Raw genomic sequence first — 15,263 nt, 5'->3', positions numbered from 1 at the left:
AACATTTTATTGACATGTGGTCACTCTGTTTTACACTGTTTTGTTTCTCTCGGCACTGTAAAAGTGTTTAACAAGAGAGAGAGCAAATCAAAGCAAAGCAAAGCAAAGCAAAAAAAAAAATAGTTGGTACGAGTGCTGTGCTATCCTGTCACCACCATGAAAAGAAAAGATCCTGAAAACCGATTAATCATCGTTATCATTCATAGACCAGCATGGAACTAGACGTCTCAAGTGAAAAAAAAAAAAAAAGTACGGCTTATTCCGACTTTGCCTTCAGTATCGAAGATGATTTCGAGGAAGAAAAGTGACAACGCTTGTACTCTAGATCTTGATTTACGACTGAAACACTTGTTTCATGCTGATTACATTATTTCTTTTCCTTCTAAGCCCCTATCTCCAGATGTGAGTACATACAACATAATTCTGCTATCAAACATAAAATGTGCACACAAAATCTTTAAGGATATTCCTTTATTATAGTTAATAAGACAACAGATTCCCAGTTGGAGGACCCGAGTTATAGATTTCCGCAGCTCAGTGCTTAAAAATCTTTGGAGAAGATGTTTTATAAATTCCACTATGTCACTCTCGACCCAGGTTTATAAATGGGTACATGGCAACGCTAGGGTAATACAGTAATAATGACAGGGCCCTCTGGTACAGCAGTGACAACACTAAAGAGACTACCCCGGATATTAAGAAGATCATACTATTGTTAAGGTCTACGACCTATCCTGCTTCAGCTAGCTCAAAGTCAAGTTCAACGTCCTATTACCAATAATTGACCACAGTGCCCAGTACAAACTGGGAGTTTAACGAAGTTGTTAACACCCTTTGTAGTAATCATGTGTTATGTCCTTTTATCCCATTGTTGTATAGCTTAGCCTTTCGGTGTTTAACATTGCACAAGTCAATTCATTCTGTTGAGGGCAGTTGTATCCCACTGCCTGATTGGGCAAGGATTTGTGCCCTTGTAAGACCAAGGTAGATGCCTTGGTTAATTCAGTTTGTAATTTGACTTCTTGCAGATAGGAGTCTGAGCTTTGCAGTCTTGAAATAAAAACCTGAGTAAATGTTTGTTCCAGCATCTGACATGACTTGATGGCTCTTTGACTGATTTCCTGACTCCACATCTAACGCATCATTATCGTTGTTATTGTTATTATTATTATTATTATTATTATTATCATCATCATCATCATCATCATTATTATCATTATACTCTTTCGGTCAACTGCTCACGCTTCGGTACTAGCTAGAGGATTGTGGGGCATGCATCAGTGTTAAAACTTTTTTCTTACATCTCTTACGCTGACAACTCTGGCGTGAACTGTACGTGGTATGGACAAGCACATTGGTAACAATACAAAGAATGAGCTGAATGGTATTTTCTAGCCACCAACATATCGACTTACTCTGAGCAACCTCATGGTAAAGCCCAACTACACGAATCGAATATATTATCATGTATTCGTACTAAAGAGATGAACTTATGCTTTTAAAAATTATGATTTATACTGTATGCAAACATGTAACCTTAGATTGCTACCCACGTGGTGTCCAACTCGAGTTGTTTTAAACAAATACAAGACACAGAATAACATATTCACAAATCATAAAGCTGTGATTAAGCTGCCAAAATTGATGATAAAGATGAATAGAGCCCTCCATAAAAAGTAATTGACACTTTGATAGATTTCAGCAACAGATTACAGGTATGCCTGGGAAAACACTGCCAACACTTTCCCGACGTAGGAACTAAAATACATCTACTACTGCTCAGAGGACTTTAAACAAAAGATTGATTGCATGTAAGGAGTAAAATAGAGGGGGGTTTCTTGGTTGTGATAGTGGTAGACTTCATGTCACAGTTACTTCTTTTTGCAGCATTTTAGCGAAAGATATGAGACTCCAACCTACATCGACGACTGAAATTAGATAGCATATTCCATTAACACACTGTTATCAGAACGATCAGTGTTTTCTACCAATCACAAGAAATGAAACAAGTCCTTCGCATTTTCCTTCTACGAAAAATAGGTTCAACTTTGCACATTTACGTGTGACAAACTGGGAGAACCTTTACGGGTGCAATTTTGCACCTTTCAGACCAGAGAAGTGCAAAATTGCATCTTTAACGGTGCTCATTCGTCTGACAATTGAAGACCTGAATATAAGAACCACCCAAGTCCAATTTTTGGCCAAATTCAGTTTGACATGGGAAATTGTAGCTTATGCATGGACTCATCTTGTGTATAAATTAGACCGTGCACCTCAAAACGAACATAAAGTCGCACACACTGATTTTGCGTGAGGACTGAAAATAAGTAAAATGGGTCAACCTAGCCGAACTTGACTTTTTCATATTTTCTGAAAGAGCGGGTCTTCTTTTACATTATGCTAAAATTTGGTATCATAAAACGGGCAGGAAAGTGTGTTTTTTAGCAGTTTAGCTCGAACATTTTTGGTAGAATAGTGTGATTAGGTGTGTCTTTAGAATGCCTTTTTCATTTCTGGAAAACCTTGTCCAGACTCTTCACTTTCAACTCTAATAACTTTTGAAAGGATAGTGCTACTGCTTTGAAAGTTGGTATTAATTATGGACAGAATGTGTTAATGAGGCATGCTTAATAACAGTGTAATCCAATAATCCCTTCATTGTTGTTAGTCTGGTGGTTTACTTCCTATTTTTTGTCCCATTCATCGCACAGCCAGCACGGTTTGGTAAAGATTAAGCGCTTGAATAGACACTGTACTTCAGAGCCTCTTTTCTCAGTTCACACTTTTCCTGAGTTTGTGCTTTCTTTCCAATATTTAGATAGGTTAGGAGAGTCCATTTGAATTGAATCATACATCATTTTAAAGCTTAAAGTCTGCTCTTTCAGAATATGGGCTTAACTAAAAATTCATGTCCGGCGACTTTTTGTTTGTTTTGAGGTGCAGGGTCACAAATGATAAATCCTGATTACCCCCGGAAGTGCCTGAAATGAATGAGTTAAATCTTACATCAATGTTAGAATGAAGGACTTGGGTCATTCTTACATTCATATTATAGCGCCCTCTATCATCCTTCTCTTATCTCTATAGCAGAATATCGTGTATATGAATCAAAGAACGACCCAAGTCCGTCACACAAAATGGCCTCCCCACAATTAATGTGAATGTTAATTGTCATAATAATATATGTTCTAATTTGTATATACAATGTTGCCTTCCCATCACATTTAAATAGAACATTTTTGGAAAAATAAAAAGATATGAAGTTTTTTAAAGTTTACTCGAAATGGTCTTCCATGGACTTGGGTCGATCTTATATTCATATACTCAATTGCAAAGTTGTACCCGTAAAGGTACTACAATATTGTGTCACATATAAAGGTGCGAAGTTGAACCTTTGCATCTGAGAGAATGAATTATTATAGATATTGAATGAAGAGGAGCATGTCTTGACTACAATCTATTGAACGGGTTAAGAGAAACAAACGTACCGCAAGCTGGAAAAGGGATGATGTTAATTACAAGGTTAAAAAGGGGCCTGATTCTACAGACTGACTGTTTGCATGACTGTCGAAGAAGACTTCGATGGGATGCTTTTCCTTGAAGAGAGCGACTGCTTGCGCTGCGTGCACCACAGGTCGAACACTCTCTTGTTGGCGCAAAAAGCGAAAAAGATGTAGACCCCCTGCAGAGAGTTCAGAATGATGAAGACGTACCAGAGGGCGTCCTGTTGACAGAAAGCCGCCACGTACCCAATCAGCCAGGTGAAACCCATAATCGTCGAAATCTTTGAAATTAATACCAAACAAAGAAAAGTTAGATGACCCATGAATACTCTTAATCGATGAATTTTAAAAGATTATTTTGGTAAACAACTGTGCTCTGAATGAATGGAATAGATTAATCTCCACACTTGTCATCAAGTTGTTAAATTCTGATTTACTTCTTGCTTTACTCTGTTTCAGAGGATAGAAGAGGAGTAGGTGTAAATCAAATAATACTTGACAGGCTTGCAAATACACGACAAGGGCTTCGTGTCATTGACCTAAAGCATGTAAAGACAAACTCGGTAGAAAATATTGACGACACAATATTCACTTGGAGAGTATACTAAGAGACGAATTCTGGGATGAATTTGTTTTCTCCAGAAAACAAATACTTTATTGTTCTTCAAATGTAGATATGTGTGTTATCAATTAAGGAAACATCTTACTCCTTCTGTGTCTATCTTTTCCGTTTTAAGTTTCATCGATTTCAGTACTCATATTTCGCCACATAGGGAAATTGTCTTATATACCTACTCAAGTGTCGCAGCCGTCATTCTTATTTGCACAGTAAGTTATTCTTGAAAATTGTCCCAATAACGAATCTGGCGCATATAGTAAAATAACTTCATGTTCATAAATAAATTATAAACACTCCATTTCAGTAATGAAAGATGTAATCGCATTTACTGCATTTATTCTTTGTTGCATTAAAGGGGAAGGCTAGTAACTGATCAGTGGGAATCAGTGGAAATGCTGGGAGATGATTGTTCCAATCCGTATGGGATTCATTCAAGAGTTCATTGTATAATTATCTATTGTTGTGTGAAAATGATTTGCTTCAGAACGGTCTCATATTCAAGTAATGTGCAGTTTAATGCTTCCAGGTTAGCGTCCCTGGTCAGTGACGGAGCATTAATCTGCACATTACTTGAATATGAGACCGTTCTGAAGCAAATCATTTTCACACAACAATAGATATACAATGAACTCTTGAATGAATCCCATAAGGATTGGAACAATCATCTCCCAGCATATCCACTGATTCCCACTGATCAGTTACTAGCCTTCCCCTTTAAGTCAATTATAACTAGGGCTTAAATGAGTATATGAATATAAGAACGACCCAAGTCCATGGAAGGCCATTAATTTTCGAGAAAACTTTAAAAAACTTCATATCTTTTTCATTTGTAAAATAATATTGTATTTAACTGTGATGGGAAGGCAACATTGTATATACAAATTAGAACAATATATTACTATGACAATTAACATTTACATTAATTGTGGAGAGGCCATTTTGTGTGATGGACTTTGGTTGTTCTTTGATTCATATACATGATATTCTGCTATGGAGATGAGAGAGGGATGAGAGAGGCGCTATAATATGAATGTAATAATGACCCAAGTCCTTCATTCTTACATTCATATAAGATTTAACTCATTCATTTCAGGCACTTCCGGGGGTAATCAGGATTTATCATTTATACACAAGATGAGTCCATGCATAAGCTACAATTTCCTATGTCAAACTGAATTTGGCCAAAAATTGGACTTGGGTCGTTCTTATATTCAGGTCTTCAAATGCCTGTACATGGGGGAAATAAAAAACAACGACAACTAATCGGCAAACAGACAAACACATTCGGAAAGGAAAGCTAACATTTCTTTTCTTCATGTTACGTCTCATCTTCCCACGCAATATACTGGACACTTTTGTGACTGACAATATTAAAGATGGTGGTACATGCGTTTTACCTTGGTATAGATACGCAAATTTTCTGCGTTGTTGGTTTCTGTCTTTGCGCCCTCACGAAGTTCTCTTCTCTCCCGAGTACTGAGGTGAATTCCACGGACAGTTTTGGCGAAGAAGATGGCGTTCAGCGTCAAGGCTACGGCCACGGGACCGCCGAAAGCTACCAGATTAGCGTAACCATCACCGATCCAACAGGACAGTTCATCGCCATACCGAATGAGGTCTGAGTTCACGCCAAAACTTACAGCAACACCAACTCCCACTATCAAGAGTGGCAAGCCAAAGGCCACTAGAAGGTACTTCCTCAAGATCGCGCTGCTCTTGCCGGAAATGCTGATGGACGAATGAGCTCCAAATGTCCTAGCGAGATCAAAGGCGAGCGACGTCGATATCGAGAACACCGACAACCAGAAGAAATGTGATACCGCGGCGACAATCGAGCACGTCAATGGATGTGCAGTGGCGAACCCGCCGAGCATCAACAGGGCTTGAGCAATGAGAAGGCAAGCGCAGAGAATCATGATAAGTTTGCTACTGACTAATTTCCGCAATGAAGCGAAAGTGAAGTACGTAATGAGGGTGAAAGTGAGCGCGGTGACTGAAAGCAGCGTGCCACCAAAACTCAAATAAACATGTACAGGGGAGTACTGGAAGAATGACCAAATTGTTGTCACGTTAATTGTGCCATTTTGTGCCAAAAAGTGACATACACTAACAAGATATCCAGTATAGAAATAATTTTCTGGTGGTATAACATCACCGGTCGGCTTGTATTTCAAGCTGTTGTTCCCGTCAAATCGTTCAAACAGGTCGATACTCAACAATAGACGGGGACAGGTAGGAGTAGTAACTGTCTGATTACAATTGATTATCGTAATGTCTTTCACGAAATTGACTGCGCCTTGCATGCCACTATAAGTTGTTCCTAAAACCATGAAGTTGTCTTCCCCACTCCAGTCAATGCTCTCCCAAAAGGTGTCAACTTCTGTTCGCAGCTCTGATGACTCCATGGATCGATTGCAAATTGCTAGATTGCCTGGAAAATTGCAATGTCCGAATATCGATGCGGAAGAGAGCCCGCATCCGGGGTCAAGATGGTTAGTCAAATACTCGTCAAAATGGGCCACTACGCTCGCATAGTCGACGTGAGCAAATATATTTAATCTCGATCTGTTGGTTCCAATTGTGTAGTTGTCTCGACATTCCATGGAATGGCTTGTAAAACCTGCGATACTGTTCAGTATTTCCAATGTGCAGTTGTGAAATAGTCCGTTCAACATGCCTGAACATGTGTCGCTCTCCGATACAAATACGATTGTAGTCATTGTGTTGTTGGTGGACTCCAGCAAGTCGCAAATCACATCCTCAACATTGTCTTCCCACACGCATTCGTTTTCATACAACGTAGAACCTTGTGGGCACGTGAGTGTCAAGCAATGGCTGGTGAAAGGGTCAAACGCCCTTCCAGAAATGCATGTTATTGTTTTTGCTGTTATAGTCTCGTATTTCGTCGAAAGCCTGACTCCGCTTTCGGAAGAAAAATCGAACAAAACTGAAATCGGCTGTCCAAGTAATGCTTCCATCCTACCTTCACAGGGACATTTGAAGTACTTAAAACGGCTAGGAATACCTGCAGGTGAGCAGTCAAAGTGTCCATAGTTTTCATAGATTATCAGATTGTTTTCGTACAGTACTGAATCGACATGAAGAGTATCACACGCTTGCGAAACTAAAATATCTGTACCTAAAAAGCACGTCTCGACGGTTTGGGACATGTATCTAGAGCACGTTGTCAGAATGGGCTCATCGAATCCATAGTCTGGGGGATCAACGGACAATGTGCAGCCTGACTCGTTGACTGCTTTTTGAATCGAGAACGTTTGTTCCATTTTAAAGCTATAAATATCACAGTTTAACAGTGTCACTTTCCATGGTGTGACGTAATCAGCCGTAATACCATTGCAAACGGCACAGAAAATATTCTTAAAGTTGCCTATGCTTTCCTGCTTGACGGGAAAGTCCGCCACGGATAACTCAGCAGTTGACACGTTTTCGCATTTCCATCGAATGTCATCGTCGGTCCAATCTGCTGGACAGGACGCAATGAGAAGGTAGTTTCGCTTTTCCTCGAACATTAGACTCATCTTTGTCTTCACTTCGGAGCAGCGAAAACTGCTTCGCTGGTACTGGTGAGAGGTGATGCAACCATTGTCCTCCAGAGAGCCGTATGTGTTTACGGGACAGCAATCTCCGAACACGACGCAGGCGGCATCGCATTTACAGGATGGCGTTGTCAGAGTAGGCTTTGGACAGAGAGGATCACTGCAATTCTCATTAGGACACAGTGGGATTGACAGGTCGTTGTAAGAGATGTTGTGGCATTCTACGTTGAATGAGGAAGAGTAGGGTTGATAAACAGAAGAAAAGAAATAATATACACGTATATAAGAAAGGTAGTTTAGGGTTAGGGTATGCTTAGGGAATAAGGTGAAAAATTTACGACACTTTTACAATAATCAGATTTTTTTTTTCAATTCAGCTCGAATCGAATCAATTCCATTTTCATCAAGTACGAAATTTTACAAGGAAAGACAATCTAGCAATAATGAGAGGACCGAAACCCCAAACAGTAAGGGCTTACGAGATAGGTGTATCCCTTTACTTTACATTTTAAAGGCATGTAACATGTCCATGAAAACGAGCAGATATAAGATTGTACACTTTAGACAAACAAAGAAAAAAAAATGGTGATCAGACAGAGCATGAAGACGTCATCTACATCGGACACAAAAACACATATGCAAAAAAAATAAATAAAAATGTGGCATTGGTACTTTTTAAGTGCCACGAGAAAGTGATGGTACCTCTTTTCAAAGGCTTTAGATGGTTTGAAAAAAAAAATACTTAATTTAATGTCTTTGCTATGATTTGACAGCAGCTGATTGGGCAATGACAAAAGTTGATATTTCCATAACCCGAAATGTCACTATTGTCACTCGTCATTTGGTTCAGCTTACAAAGCTTAATTTACCATTTGCAGATGAAACAAAAACCCAGCATTAGTGCTTCAAAATAGTTCTAAAATGTGAGTCAGGAATAGAAACAACCAATGTAAAAATTGAATCAGTACAATCGATCTTAAGTATAATTAGACATACAAAATGTGAACAATAGTTATAATAAGACTGTTTCCAGACTAATTCATCTACAGTTATGGTTTATTGAGAAAAGCAGTGATATCTCCTTAAGTTTTAGGCTTTATTGCAAACAATGTTATATGGTAGGATGTTTTGTGATACAACAGACCTACACATATCCATCAAAATGTGATATCTTGAACATTTTTCAATCACTGCTCCCAAAGGTAAACAGGTCTTTAATATGCTAATAACCCGAAATTTCACAACTCTTCACTAATCATCTTGATTCGGCTCAATCGCAAAAAAAAAAAAAAAAAAAATGAATACGCTTTCTTTTCAGATATCAAATTTTAAAGATACGAGTTGAACATGTACTTTGTTTCATTTTTTCATGTTTTGTATAATAGAAAATGAGTGATGGGAAATGATGAAATCAAAGGAGTGAAGAGTGCGAATAAATAGGTTATGCTGAAGAAACATTCAAGAAATGGAGATTTGGAGATTAGACGACGCGTCAAGACGGAGCTGCGGATGCAATAACGTTGAGAATAAAGCAAAAGCCTTCCACATTCATATTACAAGCTCACCACATCCGTGATTCTCAACCGTCGACACACCGCTGACACTCGATGTTGCCTGTGACGGTGGATTGGTTGTTGATGCGCTAACAGTGATCATCGCCCACGCCAATGCCATTATTACGCTGGTCCACATGGTGATGTTGTGTCTAAATCATGATAAATTTTCACCGAAAAATATACATAGCACAAACAATGATTGGTCTGCATCACGGAAACAGTAATAGCTTCCCACTAAAGAAGAAAAAAAAAAATCGCATTTCTAACGTGATGACGGGCATCAGAGCAAAAATCGAACGAACTAAAGTATGCTCGTTACGAAAAATAATCCGATATTCATGTCATCCACTCATATCCATACTGGAAAGAACACAGTATTCCTGTGTGTGTTCACAGTGTGTTCGTTTAGTCGACTATGTAAAATAGAAAGCGCGCATTTAACAGTGTGAAGATGATTTCTCTCTGTCGTGTGATTTTCACAGAGTGTTCTCATAGTAATGCTTTGTTTCACACTGTGAATTGATGACTCACATTGTGTTCACTCTGTTAAAACGCTCGAATTTAACAGTGTGAAGGGATTTCACACTGTGTTCAAACTGTGTTTCTCACACTATAAGGATACTGTGTTCTTTCCACCAGAGATTCACTAACAATTGACTTCGATGCTAAAGTATTCATTTCAGCACTGATTTAATTCATATGTAGGCCTAAAAAGAAATGAAGTGTCGATAAGAGATAATATTTTGACTTGTATGAATAGAGAAGGAAACATAAAATTCGTAAAGCCGAAAGTGTAACCTCGCAGACAGGTGGACAAGTTGCAACCTCTAAGTGTTTTTATACACAGACAATTAAACTTGATTATCATTGACAATGATGATACAGGGGACTATCAAAGTGCAGTAACGTGGCCAGAGCAGCTGATTAGCTTCATGGGGAATATATTTTCTCTTAGTAATGAGAACCGAAACAAACTCTGCGTAATAGATAAAAAAATCAACTGGAAACTGGTCAGTTATCTCATAGCATTGATTTATTTCAATACTGGATATCTTTAAGCGCACGCGATATGTCACAGGTATGTTACTCAGATTTTTAAAGAATATACATGTACTTTCGTAGATACCGGCGGTAGCGTTATAGGTTTGAGGCTCAACGAGCTGTTTTTAGTTGTTGTTTTTTGATAAAAAACAAAACATTCGGGAAACAAGTCTTTTGTTCAAGCAAGATCCCCTCTCTGGAACAAGCTTCCTTTACATATTCGTACTATCTCCTACGTAGATGGATTCTTTAAAGGGATGGTATAGTATTGGTGGAGATGAGAATTAAGCTTTCAACTTTTTCCGAAATACCAAGAAAACACTTATGAAGTAGTACAGAGCATACCATTTTAAAAGGAATTCAAAGTTTATGTGATGAAAATCGGTTTTGGAATGACCGAAACATCCTAAAACAAAGCGATCGTAATAAAAAATGGGTTCCACACTTTATTAAAATCGCTCTGTTTTGGATATCTCAGCCATTTCAAAATAAATTTTCATCAAATAAACGTTGAATTCCTCATGGAATTACATGCTCTTTCATATTTCATAAGAGGTTTCTCATTATCTCACCCAAAAAATGTTAGAAACCTGAAATTAGGCCTCAACCAAACCTATACGATCCCTTTAAGACAGCACTAAAAAAAGAGAACTATTTCAGCTTAATAGCACAAGATAAGTCAATGATGCAATTTCTAAATTCTTTCTTTCTCTTCTCTATTTATTTCTTTCTTGTATGCCACCACCATAGGCCACCACTATTGTAGTTTGCTGCTGTGTATTATATTTTCACCTGAAATAGAAAAAATATCTATAAATGGGATTGTAATGTTTTAGTTGCCTTTGCAAGGTTGGACAGCTTCTCAATTGCCTGATTGAAGACTATTGTTAGATTCGCAACATATTCAGAAGATTAACGTTCCCGTTTCCTGTCAATTTGGTACAGATATAATTACCTACTGAAGCAGTTCCCATCTAATATTTCCACCTAAAACACAAGAAACCATATTCGAGGTGCCAATTGAAGAATGACTGAAAGATTACTTCTGTAGCAAAACGTCCTCCTCCACTTCTGGGTTAAAAGCGCACAAAGCCGATAAATTAATATGACAAACAAACATAAATGACATTTTTGTATCCTCGCTTAGATTATTCCGTGTTACTATGTTGCCCATATCAGTCTATCCCAGTTTAATTCTGGAAAAGCTGTTTTACAGGGAGTATCTCCTCAAGGTTCAAGGATTCATAATTATGTGTGTATGCGTATGCTCGCGTGTGCGTATATAGGCATACACTAGAGTGGAGTGTATGTGTACGTGCGTTTAATAAGGAGCCGTATAGTCTTCAGATTAAGACGCCGAGTGAACTATAACTGCTTCACGTGTTTATGTCATTATCTTTATGTTGCATTCGTATTGTATAATGTGTCATTGCAGGCTAGGTGTTGGAGTGGCGTATGGGGGGGGGGGGGAGGGGCCACCGGGCACGCGCCCCCTCTTTATTTTTTTGTTAAAACAAAAGGAATAAAAAGAAAAAAAAGGGGGCCCGTGCACCCTTTTAATTTTGTAAAGGCGCCTCCCCTGTACGGAATACATTGGTCCGCCCCCAGTTTGTTACCAATAGAGTGCAATGTAAGCACGGATTTACGTGCGAACAGGGAGGTGCTCCTTGGTGCGAATAACAATGCTCTATGCAGTTTCACATAGCACGCTTTCGATGAAGAGCTTGAACTGATCAACAAGAGCAATAAGATTAATAAACCCAAAACTGAAACTGCATGATGGCGATCATCCTGTAATTCATCATGAGATAATGGACATAAACTTGTCACAAAGTTGTGACAGAAACTAAACGTGTAGTGTAGACCCACACAGATTGGTTGGTGAATGTTGCTATAGTTTAGTTTTGCTTTTGTTTTTGTTTTTGTTTTTATTTTTGCCATTTGATTTCTGCAGTTTTCAATAGTAGATGAATGTAAAGATTGTTCCAAAAATAATCAGACATTGGAGAAATATACTCTATATGAAATACTTTTTAAATGAATGGCAGGTATATTAAGGACAGTATTCCTCGGTAACATAATTCAACTTTCAGGTTTTTTCTTTGTTTTATCACACAAAACGAGAAAAGTAAGAGTCAATCAGGCGTATTTTATGATAAGATAAGGACGTCTCTGACTATACAAAGAGTAAATCCCAACAAATACTCTTTCTTCATAAAATGAATAATCTCTCTATTAAATCCGAAAGAGCAATGAACTTTTTTTTTTTTGGGGGGGGGGGAGGGGTTGGGGCTGTTTTGTATTTTCTTTTGGTTTTTAATGACATTGAAAGGGATTGCTTTTCTCTACCAAATCACGTACAAAAAATATGACTATTGACACATAACAATTAAAAGAATTGAAATTATTGAGGGGGTGACTACACATTCTCTTTGAGTATAGAAATGTTTAAAACATTGACATTTTCACACAATAAGGTTTGCCAATTTATGTCTCCTCTCACTAAAACTTGCCTCAGTTGTCATCCGTGTATAGTTCAATACTTATCCATTCGTCAAAGCAACTTGAACGAAGAGTTTATTATTCCACGTTCAACCATTATACAATGGCATACTTATATGAAATTAAACAGTCTAAGCCAAGGTGCAACAGATAAATCACTCACAACATGCAATGGCAACACATGAATCACATGAGATCATAGACAGATACTTTTCTCCTATTGCTTCTCATCATTTTCTGAATCTTAAAGGGTATAGTATTGGTGGAGATGAGGATTGGGCTTTTAACTTATTGTGAAATACCAAGAAACCACTTATGGTATAGTACAGAGCATACCATTCTAAGAAGAATTCAAAGTTTATCTGATGAAAATCTGTTTTGGAATGGCTGAGACAACTAAGTAAAACAAAACGATTGAAATAAAAGGTGGGTCCCACCTTTTATTAGGATCGCTCTGTTTTGGATATCTCAGCCATTTCAAAACCAATTTTCATCAAATAAACGTTGAATTCCTCTTGGAATTAAATGTTCTTTCAGATATAATAAGAGGTTTCTCATTACCTCACAAAAAAATGTTAGAAACATGAAGTTAGGTCTCAACGAAAACTATACGATCCCTTTAAATGCTCTCACATCCATGGCTGAAAATGGAGATACATTTTGATCATCGGATGTCACTTAGACACAATGTGTTATGTCTGATGCTTCACTCAGCAAATTATGACCAAAACAAGTGTTAGATTTATAGAGGAAGTCAACTTCCTAAAAAAGAAAATAGATACTAAATGTTCCTAAGACCGGCCTACATAAACATTCCTTACTGTAGTGCTGCAGGCATGCCCCTCCTTAACCCTGTGTTTGTCAGGGACTGCGCACACTGCATACAATAACTTGACCAGGCTGTTTGGTTTACTGCGCCAACTTTTTTTAGTCAACACTCAACCAAAGCACTCAAAGAATAATTATTAACATTATTCTATCAAGCTCACGCCTATCTGAAAAGCTTTGCAACGTTGACGATATTTTTAGCTAGATCATAATAATAATAGTCACCTTCTGCATTTGTCGAAATTCCGCAAAGTTCTGGAACGTAATCAGAAGCAATCGTAGAAACTGCAGCTACTTACCGGATGCTACTAGGGATTGAGTACAAGCTGTAATGATCGGGCCTTTAGCAGAAATTGAGAACTGCTCGAAAAAGTGGTCCACGATTGAAAATAATTCTTTCGCTGATGCTGGCTGACTCCCGCGCGTGTGTGTGGCTCCGTCGAGACTCGCTTTCTAATATGCCGCTTCGAGCATCCAAGTTGCCTCTTAAAACTCTTCCAATTTCAACCAATCGCTGCTCCCGAAACGTTTCAGTCGTCGTGAAAGAAGGCGGAATCTCAACAATGTTCAGCCTGACGCGGAGAAGACATTCATCATCCTTGCTGTCAGCAGAAAGACTCGACACACGGAAGAGATCTCATATCCAGAACGGATATTTTCTCGACACATCCACAGTAATGACTTTGTTATTGTTGCAGATGCTCATTTTTCCCCGTGGTACAAGTTGAATGATGGCTTTCGAATATTGCTTTTTAGATACTATACCTGCACCATCATGAGCGTACAATGAAAATCTCAAATCTCAACGATGTAGCCTTTATAACAACGTTTAATAATTGTTTTAAAAAGTTATAACTGTGCCTTTTTTTGTCGACGCACTACGGTTTTACTACAGGCAGGAGGAGAGATTTGTGAAGTTTTGGCTAAAATAAATCATGCAAGCAGCAAGTAGTAAATGAAATGAATATTTACAACAATACCAATTTTGATGAGCGTTTGATTAAAATGACCATTCATGCCAAAAGCGAACATTCAATCTTTGTCAACTGACCTGTGCAACCATACATGACTCTGAAGCATTTCATTTCATATCACTTTACATTGATAGCATCTATCATACAAGATCCTTCAGCTTTGCTTATGTTTTCTTTGACGTTCCTCGTAGTAATGTATATGATTCTTTTTTTTTTAGATGGACTATTTATGTGTAATGATATTTGGTATCTTAAGGTGGAATTAAAATGATCTTCATGCTTTGTAGGATTATAGATATGCTTATTTTTTCTTTACCTGAATGTATATAATCATGATTTGATCATGAGTTTGAAAAGTCTGCAAACAAAATCAACGGAATCAAGGGTATTGAATACCCATATATATATATATATATATATATATATATATATATATATATATTATATATGTCTGTGTGTGTGTTTGTGCGTGTGTGTATGTGTGTGTGTTTAGTCCTATGTGTGGGTGGCTGTGTGTGTGAAAGACTAAGAGATAAAGAGAGACAGAGAGAGAGAGAGACAGAGAGACAGAGAGACAGAGACAGAGAGAGCTGATAAAGGAAAATTACTTAAAATTGCTGATATCACGTGTTCCGTTAGGCCCAGGTACAGTTTATACTCAAATAAACTTGAAAAATACAAAA

General features: G+C 37.9%; 1 protein-coding gene across 2 annotated transcripts; it reads right to left on the bottom strand.

Moving 5' to 3' along the window:
• Window positions 1–23: 23 nt before the first annotated feature.
• On the bottom strand, window positions 24–14,039 carry LOC139725885 (uncharacterized). 2 transcript variants are annotated; one of them, XM_071636962.1, is made up of 4 exons: window positions 13,906–14,039; window positions 9,245–9,384; window positions 5,520–7,900; window positions 24–3,784 (listed from the first exon to the last, which is right to left on the bottom strand). In XM_071636962.1, the coding sequence occupies exons 2-4, from the start codon at window positions 9,369–9,371 to the stop codon at window positions 3,542–3,544; spliced, it is 2,751 nt and encodes a 916-aa protein (XP_071493063.1). In that variant the 5' UTR covers window positions 9,372–9,384; window positions 13,906–14,039; the 3' UTR covers window positions 24–3,541. The 2 variants fall into 2 exon arrangements, with proteins under 2 accessions (XP_071493063.1, XP_071493064.1); XM_071636963.1 differs by having other exon boundaries at window positions 13,832–13,907.
• Between the last annotated feature and the right edge of the window lie 1,224 nt (window positions 14,040–15,263).

The sequence above is a fragment of the Diadema antillarum genome, unplaced genomic scaffold, assembly GCF_040938485.1.
Source record: "Diadema antillarum isolate AM-2024a unplaced genomic scaffold, OU_Dant_1.0 seq00000063_RagTag, whole genome shotgun sequence".
Lineage (NCBI taxonomy): Eukaryota > Metazoa > Echinodermata > Echinoidea > Diadematoida > Diadematidae > Diadema > Diadema antillarum.
This window is presented reverse-complemented; position numbering and strand designations above follow the sequence as displayed.

Bases quoted from the DNA above. Each gene is read 5' to 3' on its own strand.
- LOC139725885 (XM_071636962.1), bottom strand. From the start codon at position 9,371: ATGTGGACCAGCGTAATAATGGCATTGGCGTGGGCGATGATCACTGTT. The intron at 7,901-9,244 runs GTGAGCTTGTAA...CATTCAACGTAG, and splicing joins GGTTGAGAATCACGGATGTG to AATGCCACAACATCTCTTAC. The intron at 3,785-5,519 runs GTAAAACGCATG...TTAATTTCAAAG, and splicing joins ATTTGCGTATCTATACCAAG to ATTTCGACGATTATGGGTTT.